At 33.8% G+C, this 13,797-nt stretch overlaps 1 protein-coding gene and 1 long non-coding RNA gene across 2 annotated transcripts; both read right to left on the bottom strand.

Annotated features, from left to right (window-relative positions):
• LOC143627350 (kinesin-like protein KIN-6) lies at window positions 1–11,347 on the bottom strand. The gene is made up of 26 exons (XM_077097197.1): window positions 10,844–11,347; window positions 9,814–10,013; window positions 9,593–9,716; window positions 9,375–9,469; window positions 9,145–9,271; window positions 8,882–8,947; window positions 8,089–8,151; window positions 7,953–8,003; window positions 7,749–7,831; window positions 7,556–7,664; window positions 6,984–7,029; window positions 6,689–6,894; window positions 6,194–6,307; window positions 6,048–6,119; window positions 5,903–5,962; window positions 3,834–3,930; window positions 3,320–3,423; window positions 3,150–3,224; window positions 2,982–3,044; window positions 2,832–2,916; window positions 2,620–2,678; window positions 2,374–2,385; window positions 2,077–2,151; window positions 591–718; window positions 238–316; window positions 1–102 (listed from the first exon to the last, which is right to left on the bottom strand). Exons 1-26 carry the CDS (start codon window positions 11,345–11,347, stop codon window positions 1–3), a joined length of 2,799 nt encoding a protein of 932 aa, XP_076953312.1.
• Window positions 4,431–5,834, bottom strand: LOC143627345 (uncharacterized). Its single transcript, XR_013152583.1, has 3 exons — window positions 5,757–5,834; window positions 4,599–4,871; window positions 4,431–4,504 (listed from the first exon to the last, which is right to left on the bottom strand). It is a non-coding gene; the product is annotated as an uncharacterized LOC143627345 (long non-coding RNA).
• Window positions 11,348–13,797: the final 2,450 nt, after the last annotated feature.

Below are 13,797 nucleotides of genomic sequence, written 5' to 3'. Positions count from 1 at the left end.
TCAGTGACGGAAATTTTGTTTAAGGATGTATAGAAGAGCAGTGTTGCCTTGTGTTCTTTTTCTACCATCTTCAGTTTCATTTCTTTTTCCATGACGATGCTGCTGCATGGATGCAATTCACAAACATTATGCAAACATACACGCACTCTCATAAAATAACGACGAGAATACACAATATATAAACGCACACTGTGTGTGTTGCCTCTTCCTGAATTGAAGAAATGAGATATTATGTACCTTTGGCATCGAGGTTGCATCATCAATCTCTAAAATGTTCATATTCTTTAGCATCACAGATGAAGCAGGTCGAAGCGTCCTAATAATTAAAAAAAAGTACATGTATAATGACTTCAAAAGAAAAGCACAAATTATGAAAATCTTTTTAATATCAAAATAAGTTCGATAATAAGAATTATAACTCCTGGCTCGATTTCAACCCGTTTGCTTGAAAACAGCTTGATCTATGATGTGCTGTATCTCAAGTAAATCGCATTATTTGTTTAAAAAATGTTAAAATACCAACAAACTTTTGATTCATTAAATCAAACTGACACCTGTAGGACTAACTTTTGCTAATGAAAAGGCCTTACCTTTTTGGTTTCACGATTGGTAATGGTTGGGAGGATTGCACATGTGGCACCTCTGGCAATTTACTAGCATTGCAGCTTTGAGAACTGATAACATCTTCATGTAGGACCAACTGTTGATCCGGGGACTCCTGTAGTCGGAGATATAGCGTGTTAGGTATAGATACTATATTGGTCTGTATGGTAAGCTAGAATGAAAAGACTATATTGCACTTTTAGTCTTTTAGAGAGACAACAAATTTCAGGTTTCGTCCTTAAACTAAGAGAACAATTGGAATCATCCTTTATGTTTATAATTTGTCACAGTTTTCGCCCTTACCTCTAACGGGTGTTAGATATTTTCGTTAACTACAGTCATGTGCACCACACAATCACATAGGTACTTTCGTCTAGTAATAAATAAATAAATAAAAGTACCTAAATTTACATTAATACCATTCAATTTTTAATACTTTTTATTAAAAAGAAGTCACTTGACACATTAAACGATTTTTCCGTTAAATATGGTCATTTGCACAACACATAAGGGTATTTTTGTCCATTTACCCTTTTTATTAAAAAAAATCAAAATGCGCAAATTCTTATTGAAAACATCCAAAGTGTAGTAATAAGAAAATAAAAATATCTAACTTTACATTAATACCATTCGATTTTTAATACTTTTTATTAAAAAGAAGTCAATTGACACATTTAACATAGATTATTCCGTTAAATACAGTCATTTGCACGACACATAACGGTATTTTTGTCCATTTACCCTTTTTAGTTAAAAAAAATAAAAATGCCTAAATTTTTATTGAAAACATCCAAAGTGTAGTAGTTGTTATCAAAACTGTCATTTGACTCATTAAAGATATACACGGCCTGAATTGATCTATATGCACGTAAACAAATCAATAACAACAACAATCATACCCAGTAAATCCCACACATAGCAAAACTATTAGTAGGGTCTGGGGAGGGTGGGATGTAGGCAAACCTTACCTCTATCCCTGGGGAATAGAGAGGCTGCTTCCAAGGGACCCCCGGCTCCAAAACAAACAACATAATAGTAGAATAGTAAATACCATATAAAATAGACTATTGGGAAAGTGTAATATTTAGTACAAATGAGAAAAAAAAAAGTAGATAGAATAATTATAATAAATAGTAGTATTAGTAGTAAGATAAACAATAATAGTAACAAAAACAAATTATACTAAGGAGGTAAGGTTATGACTCTAAGGTTATGACTCTTAAGATATATTTCCAAAAACAAACTATATCATCTCCCTAGAAGTCGTTAACCTTAATCCTACGTCTCCAAGTAGTCCTATCATCAACCATATCCTCGGAGAGATGCATGTTTATCAAACCATGCCTAATCGTCTCATCCCAAGTCAATTTGGGTCTACCTCTACCCCTCCTACCCTCTGGTAATGTTTTCTACTGATCTAACAGGATTCATCGATAAATGAACAACATAAATAAATGAACAGGAATTACTTACAGTTAAATCTATAAGCTGTGTGTTCCCAACAAACTTTGATCCCTCTAGCTCTGATGAAGAAATTGGGGCATTTACCTGGTCACAAAAACAAAATATAATAATAATAACACTAATGGCAGGAAACTAAGATGCTTGTAATCCATTAAACAAAATACAACATTGTTTCTTAAAACTCAAGCAATGAAAAAACACATATATCTTAACTAAACAAGCATCATATAGCTGCAATCCAATGATTACATGTCGTTCAAGGTGTGGACAAGGCAGAGAGTAAACAAAATCCATCAACAGTATTACCCAGTGTTTGTTCATTCAGATTTCAGGTATTGACAAAAATCTTGAATATGTTTTCCATGCACATATTGGTAAGCAGAAGCAAAATAATGTCTGTTACACGGTAAAATATTCACTAAATATTAATTTCAGTGCACAAGTATACATGAAACCCCCACCGACAACCATGTTTTTAGGTGTACAGATAAACAATGAAACAATATAGCATATACCATTTCAAGAAAATAGGTAATTAAATGTTAAACTAACCTCTTTTTGTTTATGTTCTTGTTGTACTTCCGCCATAGAAGAAGAAACTTCATCAGCAACTACAAAAAGCAAACCATATATCAGGTTAATTATTAAACAAGTATTATGACAAAAAATACTAAATGAAATATTATTTGTTATTAAATAATAATGTAAATACATAGAGCAATCAATGAATCAAGAAACACGTGACGTCTGGTTGAATCTCTAACCTGCTACTTCTCCACCGGCCTCTGTTTTTTCAACTTCATTCAGTTCTTGTTTATCACACACAGCATTTGGAAAAAGATCAAGTATCTGATTAAACAAAGTAAAATTATCACACGCAACATTAAATAACAATTTCTATCTATAAACTTTACCTCCTCACTCTGATCTTCAAACTTTTCAAGATCACCTGATATGACTTCACCAAAACTTATTCCCTGATCAGACTTGAAATAGCAATCATCATCAATCATTCATATTGTGTAATTATATACGCATATATCTATAAGTTTTAAAACTATTAAAAAGGTGTATTTACTTACAGTGTCATCCAGTATGTCCTGCTTTTCATCACACTGAGACTCACAGAGATGTGAAGATGAAACGTGTGCATTTGCCTGCAGCCAAAGTGAATAACCAAAAATAAAATAAAATTAGCATTTTTATAATACACGGTTATGTGTAATTTGTTATCATTAAATCTCAAACTAACATCTTCCCCGTGTTCTGATCGGTCTTCCTTCACAAATGAAGAATTATTTTCTCCGTGTACATGTAACTCTGAATCGCAAACAGTTGACTCTAAATTATCACAGCCTACAAATTAAGTAAAATAAAAGAAACCTTAATAAAAAAAACATTGGCCCAACTGAACCTAACACAAATACATGAAGACCATTGATAAGAAAACAATGTCCAACAACACTGTACAAACTATGTTTAGAAACAGCAATCACTGATCTTTTTAGTTATCGTTTGTTGTTTTAATACAATTTGTTCAGATGCATAAAAAGAATAAAGCATGTTGGAAGCCATCTCAAATGTATAAATGAAGTCCAATGGCTTAATTTTACAACAATTCATCTACTTTTAGTCAAATTAGCAACCACAATAATACTTTAAAAGTGATTAAAATACCATTCAGTTGGTAATCATAGTCATCAGAAAGCTTAAAAAACAATGTAATCACATAATCAAAAAACATAAAGTCAGGTTGGATCTCTAACCTGTTATATCTCCATTAGTCACTCTTTCTTCAGATGCCTTGAATTCTTGTTTATCAAGCACAACATTTGGACATAAAGCATGATCAACTTCAACTTTCTGCTTCATATAATAACAAAACTATCAATTTTTATTGTAACGAACGACCCATAAATAACCATTTCTAGCTATAATATACCTCTTTACTCTGTTCTTCAAACTGTTCAAGATCAATGTCTTTCAGTATCACTCGAAAAGGACTTATTTCATGATCCATAGTGACCTGAACAATATTGATAGTTTTCAGTTGGGGTTAGAAATATTCATTAAAATATAACTACATTGAAAGCATATTTTCAGATTGCAATGTATATAAAGAATATAACTGCCTTATTCTTACAGTGTCACCCAGTACATCTGGCATTTGAAAGCACTCTGATTCACTAACTTCTGAAGATGAATCTTGTGCAACTAACTGAAATTAATATGAAAAACAAATGACAAAGGTTGTCATGTAATAGAAAATAATAATATTTTCCAATTGGAAACACTAAAAAGACCAAACAAACCTCTTCTTCCTCCTGCTTGATTTGGTGTTTCTCCAGTTTGATTTGGTTTTCCTCGTCTTCTTCCTCCTGTTTCATTTGGCCTTTAACTCCATCTAAAAGTAGCTCCAAATCATTAGCACCTGACTCTAAAGTATCATAACATGCACTTTCAGAAAAGGTAAAAAACTTTATAAAATAAGCATAAAATTAACATATAGGAGCTAAGATTGAAAATCTAACCTGCTATGCTATTGATGAACTCTGAACCTCCAAGTTCAATCAAATCTTCTTTATCAAACACAACATATTCACATAAGGCATTGCTTTCCTGATTAACATAATGAGAAACTTATTAGTTCAGAATTGTTTTGAAAAGCATAACATTAAAGCAGTTTCTAACTATATACTTTATATACTATCCAAACCACCACCATTATGATATACCTCGATGTTATGTTCTTCAAAACTCTGAGCATTCAACGATGTCGACGCTACTTCAACCGAGCTTGTATCCTAGCAAATAACAAAATAACTGTCATCGTCGAAAAGAACACATAAAACATAGTAGATGTGGAAACATGAAGGGCATTCGGGTCTGCAGTGTATCAAAACATGCCCCATTTCAAAACATGTCCCGTATCAAAACATGCCATTTTCTGTGTGTCAGGTTGAGTTGATTGGAAAGTCTTTTTGTTCCATGATTTTAGGCATAAAATGTGTTAATTATAATTATAAAAAGTAAAAGTATATTATTCTAATGTTTTACGTAAAAAGGTTTAGATGATTGTAAATAAGAGTGTAAACAAGCCAAGCCGCTCATGAGCTACTAGGAATCAGCTCTCTAACAGCTCGAAAATATCCGAGCTTAAACGAGCTTGAGCATAAAAGTAACTTGTTAATTAATGAGCCTGTACTTGAGCATGACTTATCGAGCTCCAGCCGGCTAGCGAACCTAAGCAAGCCTATTATTTATATCATTTTTATTGAATATATATTTATAATAAATTTACTATTATATATAAAACTATGATATAATTAACTAAATAATAACTACATTATGTATGAAACTGTATATTGTAATATTGTATAACTATTAACTTATAAAAATTAATTAATAAATCTAGCCAAGCTCGAACTCTGTAACTTAAACGAACCAGACTCAGCTCAACTCATTTACACTCCTTGTTGTATGCATTAATGATACACTTTGGACCTCCTTTGACCTCTTTCCTTTTAAGCTACTTTTTTTAACTTTCGCTCATGACCTCCTTTGACCTCTTTCCTTTTAAGCTACTTTTTTAACTTTCGCTCATATGACCAGTCAATGATAAAACATGTCCCTAATCGACCCCTTAGTAACTGGGTAAAAATAGCCACCTACAATGATGTATGACTTACATTGATGTTAGATATCACACTAGTGTCCACATTTTCTTCACAATGATTTGAACAAGACACGTTTGCATCAACCTGAAGTTATATAAAATAATAAGATAACTTATATTATTATTCAAACCTTGGAAGACCAAAATTAAATTACAAACCTGGTTTTCTAAGTCGATCGTGTTGAAACAATCAGAAACTAGTGGAACAGATGCAGTGACCTGAATATAGATTTTAATTCAAATCAGCTAAATTAAAAGAAGCCCATTCAAATACCATGAAATGAAAACAAATGTGAATGCTTACAGCATCAGTAGCTATCTGTTTCTTCTTAATGCACTCCATTTTGACGGCATGTGAAGATACTTGTGCATTTGACTGAAAACAATGATAAGAAAGGTAAAATAAAAGTATATTATATGTTTAAGAAAACAGTACAAAACTTTGGGAACCTTTCCACATAAGCATGAAGCCTTCACGGAGTTAAGTTCAGATTCCAGTGCAGCAAATCGTTCTTTTTCGGCAGTAAGATTATGTCTTAAAGCATCAGCTTCATTTTCGCTAGCCTGTGATAAATACTTAAAAATATTACTAGCATATGTACTATACGGGAATTAGGCCTGTACACGAACCAAATGCTCAGTGAATCATTCAGCGGAAAGCTCATTTATGTTTGTTTATTTAGTAAAAGAATGAACACAAACAAATTAACAATCACGATTACATTTATTTGGTGTTCACTCAATTAAGTTTGTTTATGGTTGTTCATCAGTGTTAAGTTATGTTTGTTCGTTTGTGTCTGTTTATGTTCTTGAACAGTTTGTTTAAACTGCTAAAAAACGTACATAAGCGAACACGGACACGTTCATTTTCTTAACAAACGTACACGAACAAGAAAACTACACTTGCTTAATTGTTTTTGTGCAATTGTCACTAAAAAAGATTACCTCTAACTTGTTCTTGTATTCTTTCAAAACTTTCCACAGGGCTTTAGACAAGTTTAAAAGAATATGATTCTCCCTAGCTGTCTTAGCTTGATCAGTGATACTGTCCTTGGTAACTTTTTTCTTGTTTGTTTTTATATTAATATTGACTGGAAACTGAAATGATGATCCGTTGGTTTCAACATCTTTGTCTGGTTCTGAAAAAAATTCTGTCAAACAGCAAAACAACCTTGAAAGCACTAAAAAAATGGTTCCACGTAAGCAAAATAAAAAATAAGGAAATCTAAAATTGTGTAACCTTCTTTATGAGGCTGATGAGGAATATCGCCCTTCACTTCATCATCCTGATAGATGAAAGTTAACAATGTGAAATAGAATACGATGCAATATTGAAACAATTAAAGTGTTCAAACATGTAAAGCTAGGAGTGTGCAAGAAACCAAATAATCGATCCGAAACCGAAAAAACTGAACCAAAATAGCCACAGCTACACAAAAACCGACGGGTTGGTTTAATGTTTTAGCAAAAACCAAACTTTAGGTTCAACTTGGTTTAGCATGTAACTAAAACTGTAAAAAACAGAACGAGATTGTGAATTTTCATTTTAAATTTTGAATTGAGTAAATTACAATAATTTAATAAATAATGAAAAGGTTTAGGCCCTAATTCATTACTAGGATAACTTTTTTTTTCGTAGTAAAAATTTCAGACCCAAATGGCAAAACTGAACCAAAACATAAAACCAACGGTTTTTAAAAACTCATAAACAGATGTTTTGGTCTTTGGCTGGTTTGAACCCAAATCCAACCATGCACACCCCTAATAAGCATTCAGACATTAACATAAAGTAAGAAAAGGAATGAAAAATACCATGCAAACTTCGTTACTACTGAGCTTCATTCTTTTAGTTAGTTCTGTCTTAGGCAATGTTTGGGTCCGTCTTTTACTGCCTATTGGCTGTTCTTCAATACTCTCAAACCTAAAACAGAAACATAGAATGAGAATTTTAGAGTTGACTTCAAATAGTCGAAAATGACAAAGATAAACATTAAAAGTTTTATACTTTATATTCATAAAGGGTGATGCTTGTCGCAATAAATAGGACGTATCTTGATAGTCCTCTTCTCCTGGTTTGGCTGCTAATATCTACAAAAAGTAATTAATTAGCCAACAAACTGTAGCACAAAAAATAAAAGAAACTCATAGTATCGTGACATTAGATTGTCAGATCAATCATATAGTCATGTCTAGAAATAAAGAGGTGTACCAACGCCATTCTCTTTTTTCCCTCTAAGAAATCACGCAAATACTTTGTTAACTGTCAGAAAATAAAAAAATGAAGCAATACCAAAAACAAAGCAATAAGTACAAACACTAAGAAAAAATAATATGCAAGAGCTTACCATTGAATTTTGGAAATGCTTGTGTAAAGGTTTCTTTGGGTTCCTTTGGTGCTCTAATAAGGACTAAAGATAAAAAAAATTAAACAGTTAGTAAATCACAAATTATTACAAATACGGTTTATCAACAAATGGAAGCAATTTGTGCTAGGCCAGTAAACAAACCAAACATTTAGTGAATCTTCAACAAGAAGTTTGCTTATTTATCAAAGTAACAAATGATATGAACAAAATTTTGCGTTCATTTTTAGTTAACCAAACACACATGAGCACATGTCTCATTTGTTTCTCATGCCCGTGAACGTTCATTTATGTTCGTTGATTTATGCTCGTTCACGTTCATTTATATTTGTTAGTTTATGTGTGTTTATATTCATTTGTGTATATATTCAGTTACGTTTTTAGACCTACTAATTTTATTAAATTTTTAATCCCCTGGCAGATAGATGTACATGTTTAGTGTTCGCTTGGTTATGTTTGTTCATCTATGTTGAGTCGTCTTCATTGGTGAACCATTTGTTTATAACAAACAAACACGAAGACACTAATTTTCTTAACAAAAGAACAAGAACAAGAAAACCATGTTTGTTTAATTGCCTGTGTTCAATCATTTGTTCGATTAAAGTTAAACAGAGAAACACATACATGTCCCATTCGATTCATTTACAAGCCTAATCAGTGCTAAATTGTAGAGTACATAAGTGTGCGTATACACTTGTATATATAGCGAGAAAGATAAAATAAATAAACTAAGCAAACATAAATTTCATTTTATAATTAAAGTTTTAATACATACCCTCAAACACAATCCAAAAACCATGGATGTGTTATTAATAAAGTTGCTTTCCAGCAATCTAGCTCCCTGTCAAAAACATAAAAAGCAATCAAGATTCTAAATCAAAATGAGCACACACAAAAAAACAGTAACAAAATCAGTTACGCTCGAAATAGGCTCATCCAGTACTTGATATGAACATTGAGCAATCACGGTACACACATTGTAGATATTTCAACTAACATGTGAAATAACAAAAACTAAAAATCAGTAACTATAGGCACCTGATTTCCAGTCTTCTTTTCTCTTTCAGCTCCAGCAAGGTCAACTATGGTCAATACAGCAGTGTAAGTCTGATCTTCATCAAGGTTATCAAGGACACAGCGAATGTTTATAATGCACTGTGAACGACTGGAACAATAAAAAGATACAAGTGAATATCACCATTAATTACCAAAAACTGACAGTAGAAATAATATTACTTCCTAACAAACAAATGACCCTTGCCATATACCTCGACTGAATATTGGAATTTGTCATAGCAGTAGAACGCTTTAACATTCCACTTGCAATCAAAGATTCAGCTTGTTGAACATCATGAATGACCTCCTGTGTATATCATTACAAAACAAATTGAACACTTTTAGTATCCCTAAACTATTAAAGAGAAAGATGCATAAAATCAGGAGATGAACAAGTGGGATAATAATATAATAATGAAAGTCAAACAACCTCTTTGAGACCTTTGATATTTGATTGTTGCATGGATAAATCACCTCCTTCTTGTGATAAATCCATTATCTTTTCCCCTTTTCCTCGCTCTGAGTATATTTCGAACATCGATAGATGGAAAGTCCTGCAGCAATATAACAAACCATGATTATCCACTTATACTTATCAAAAGAACATGAAGATAAATATATGAATCAAGAACCTATCATTTAACAAATGACCTTGAACATTTGGATCTACTGATATCGGTTTCTGAAAATATCTGGCGAAGAGCAAGAGCAACCATACCGGGCTGTCTGGTACTTCCAAAAACTGTATGAGTTTTACCAGATCCGCTAGGTCCCATGGCGGCGAGCATTCCACTCTTTCCCTTTAAAAAGTCCGTCACTAGTGGATTCATCATTCTCTCATATACTTCACTCTGCCAAAAACAAATTGAAATCAAAACTAAAGCAACATCTTAATGTTTCAATACTTCATATCTAAGATTGACCTAATTACCATGATTGTGTTAAAATCAGTTGAAGGCAACAGTTGTTAGTCCCAAAATTAAAGAAAACCTGCCTTAAACAAACTGAAATCAATACTACAAAAACATCTTACCCTTTCACTATTTCATAAGTAAGATTGACCTAATTATCATGATTGTGTTAAAATCAGTTGATCAAAACAGTTATCAGTCCCAAATGCGAAGAACAATTCAAAATATAACAGAACCATCAGCCTAATATAAGGGAAATGGTGGGCTGATTAGAAAACTCCAAAAAATTGGAGAACCAAAGGGAAATGACTCAAACGAACTCCGATTGAACATTAGAACAAACAACCTAATTTGGGGTAACCACTGGAAAATGACTCAAAACAAACTCCTATTGAACTCTTTGCAGTGGTGTTGCCTAACCAGAAACCCTATAGCTAGATCCTAAAATGTAAACTATAAATCCTAATAGCTCTAAACCCTAAAGCTAAAGTCTAAACTCTAAAAAGCTAAACCCTAAATATCATTCTCTCGTATACAGATACACCTCACACTGCCAAAAACAAACAAAAATTTAGAACTACAAGATCTTATGCTTTCACTACTAAATATCTAATATTGACCTATTTATCATGATTATGTTAAAAATCAGTTAATCACAACAGCTATTAGTCCCAAATTTTTAAATAAATCACCAAGCAATCAACCTAATTTGTATTCAAACACATAAAACATCAAAAAATCACTAAAAATGAGCGTAAAACAACAACAACCTGCGTCGATCCTTCCCCAAACACGCACGAAAACCCCTCGTAAACCTCCGACTTGGTCCGCCTGGCATCCGCAGGCGGACAAACCATAACCGACCGCTCATCATTCACCTTCAAACACCTCTCACTCTTTTTCCTCTCCTTAACCTTCAGCGCCTCCTTCTTCCTAGGGTTTTGCGGCCACGCATTTTTCTGACCTCCGTTCTTCAACTCAACCTTATTCCGCTGCCGCGTTACAACCGGCCGTATCCGAAGATACACCTTCAGTTTCTCATTATCGGAAGTATTCGGAGGCTGTGAAACCTCCGGTTTATCGTCGGGGATTTGGATTGAGAGGATGTCCTGGATGGGGAAAGAGCGAACGGCGGAAGAGGCTTTGGATTTGGAAGGTGGAGGTAGGGAGAGAGGTGCGGCGGAGTACGGTGTCCGTCTGGCGCGGCGGGGAGGGTTACGGCGGACGGTGGTAGGGCACGGCGGTGGTGGACTGTTGGTTGTCTCGTCACTCATTTTGATATTAACCGGGAAATGTTAAAAGTTTTGTGTTTGAAATTTGATCGGGGGAAATAATATGTATTTGCAGAGAGTAGGGGTCACGGTTGGTTCGAAACCGTGAAACCGTCTAAACCGGTTATTGGTTCGGTTTAATGATTGGTTTTTTTTTTTAAGTTTCGGTCGGTCGGTTTCAATAATTTCAAACCGGAGCATGATATATTAGTTTGTATTTGTATCTGTATTTGTATTTGTATTTGTAGAGAGGGTTTGGACTATTTCTTTCACCAACGGCAGAACTTGCAAGTTTTTAGGAAAATTAATAAAACTAATTGTTTTAGACTTAACTTTCCGTGCGATGCTGCGGTTGCGTATACAAACACAGCATCGAATGCGTAATCGGTGTCAACACGTGAATAACCTTGCAACGGAACGACAGTAACCCAATGACGGTATGCGCACAAAGCGACATCGGACTTGTAACCGGTATCGGGTAAGTGCATCACGCAATGTCATTTGCATAACAGTTGTCTGAACGCGTGTAATAGGTGGCGAAAATCAAGAAGCAAAGCTTAAATATACAATAGTTTTATATAAATCATTTTTTTAAACTAACCTGTTTTGACTCAAATCCCGTTCCGACCTATCGCCGTTCTAACTCAAAACATTCTTATTTGACCTCTTTCAACCTAAACCCGTACCAACCCGACCTGAACCAAATTAACCATATTTTTTGTATCAACCCGTTCCGACCATAATACGGTCTTATACAGGACCAGATCCCACCCTATCTGACTCATTGCCGGTCCAAACTCGTAATTTCGTAGCATGTTAGTTTTTTTTAGATTAAAAGTATATGAATACCATACTCAAATTAAAGAGAATAAAATGCTCGTTTTTATGATGTATTACTTTAATAACAAAATATTAGCGTGTGAAAAATTTATGGTCGTTAAAAAGTCGTGGAGGTAGTTGGTTTAGAATAAGAGGTAAATGTATAACTATTACAAATTAACAAAAAAATGGTTAAAGTTTAAGAACCACTATTGTTATTATTTTTCATAAGACCAACATACAATATTGCCCCTAGATTTTCAAATTTTGATGAATTGTTAATTGTACATTAAGCATTAAATATTGAACCTCTTAAAATTTAAGAGGTCACTCGCTCTTATATTATATATAGTAGAGATATAGATATAGATTATTATTAGTATTTAATTTTAAAACTAAATAACCCTTTTTCTTTAACCAAAAATTTCTTAGTTACGAGACTTGTTGATAGAGACCGGTTTGAGTGGATTAGATTCCTAGAATAAGAAGAAAAATCAAACTTGAAACAATTTTTCTAATTATTATTCTTAAAGAAACGATTTCAATTTATAGGAAAAGATAAACAGGAAGAAAACCTAATTAAAGCACACTGAAGAAACTAAATGATAGATAAACTTAATTATTTATTAATATATATATCAAATTCAAATAATATATTAGAATCAGGTATCGTATCAATTATCCGCCTCTTCAACACATCCTTGTCCTCAAGGACGGAATGATATCACCACTCGCGTCTCATCACGAAATATGGAATTCGTGTTTTGGCAGCGAGGTTTGGTATCGCGGAAGCTATAAATGTTGAAGTTCTTCACGCCGGAATCTTGTAAGAAGCCATGATGGAGAACATGGGTAGCAATTTTTGAGAACCCATGCGGGGCAGCACATGTTTTGCAGACACAACAAGAGTTAGAGGTGAGGGTGGCGATGTGCTTTCTTTGCTATAGTGACCAAGTTCACAACATTTGGTAGCGGTTTCCTTGTCTTTTTCAGTCCACTGGTTGGGATGGGAACAAAGTGTTCCGATACTAGTGTCAGATTTGAGACTGGTATAATCTTACAAGTGATTACAGGGGAGGTGGCGGTGTCGAGATTAGGGGTGTAAGGGCTGGTTTTGGGTAGGTTAGGATGTGTCAGGAATTTTGTTGAGAGTTTTGGGGAGATTTGTTTATTTGTTGGCAAGGATGTGTCGGGAATTTTGTTGAGAGTGGCGGTATGGTTAGCAATGATTTGGTTCATGGTGGTAGTGAGGGAGTCACTTGTACTCGGGATTTTAGGTGTTTAAGAGGTTTTGCCTCTTCTTGCAATTGATATTTTGGTCCAATTACAGGTGTGTGATGGTTAAGGCTTGGAATCTTAAGGTCTCAAGTTCGAAACCTGGATCAATGGGTTTTCTCGCAGTAATGAATTTGAAGTGTCGTTTTGGAAAATGGAAGTGGGAGATTTGTTTATTTATATCAACCAGGAAAACGTTGGGTTTGAAATTTAATTGGGGATTGGAGAATACGTATTTCAAGAGGGTTTTGAGTTTGGATCATTTTCAAGGGTTGTTCAAAAGCCCGCGGCTCGTGACTCGCTCGATAAAAGCTCGAATTAAACTAGTTAAAAAAACTTGATTTGAAACAACCTGAGCT

The sequence above is a fragment of the Bidens hawaiensis genome, unplaced genomic scaffold (genome assembly GCF_021521415.1).
Source record: "Bidens hawaiensis isolate Kalapana, Puna unplaced genomic scaffold, B.hawaiensis_p1.1 tig00004658_1, whole genome shotgun sequence".
NCBI lineage: Eukaryota > Viridiplantae > Streptophyta > Magnoliopsida > Asterales > Asteraceae > Bidens > Bidens hawaiensis.
Note: the sequence above shows the minus strand (reverse complement) of the source record. Positions and strands in the feature narration are given on the sequence as shown.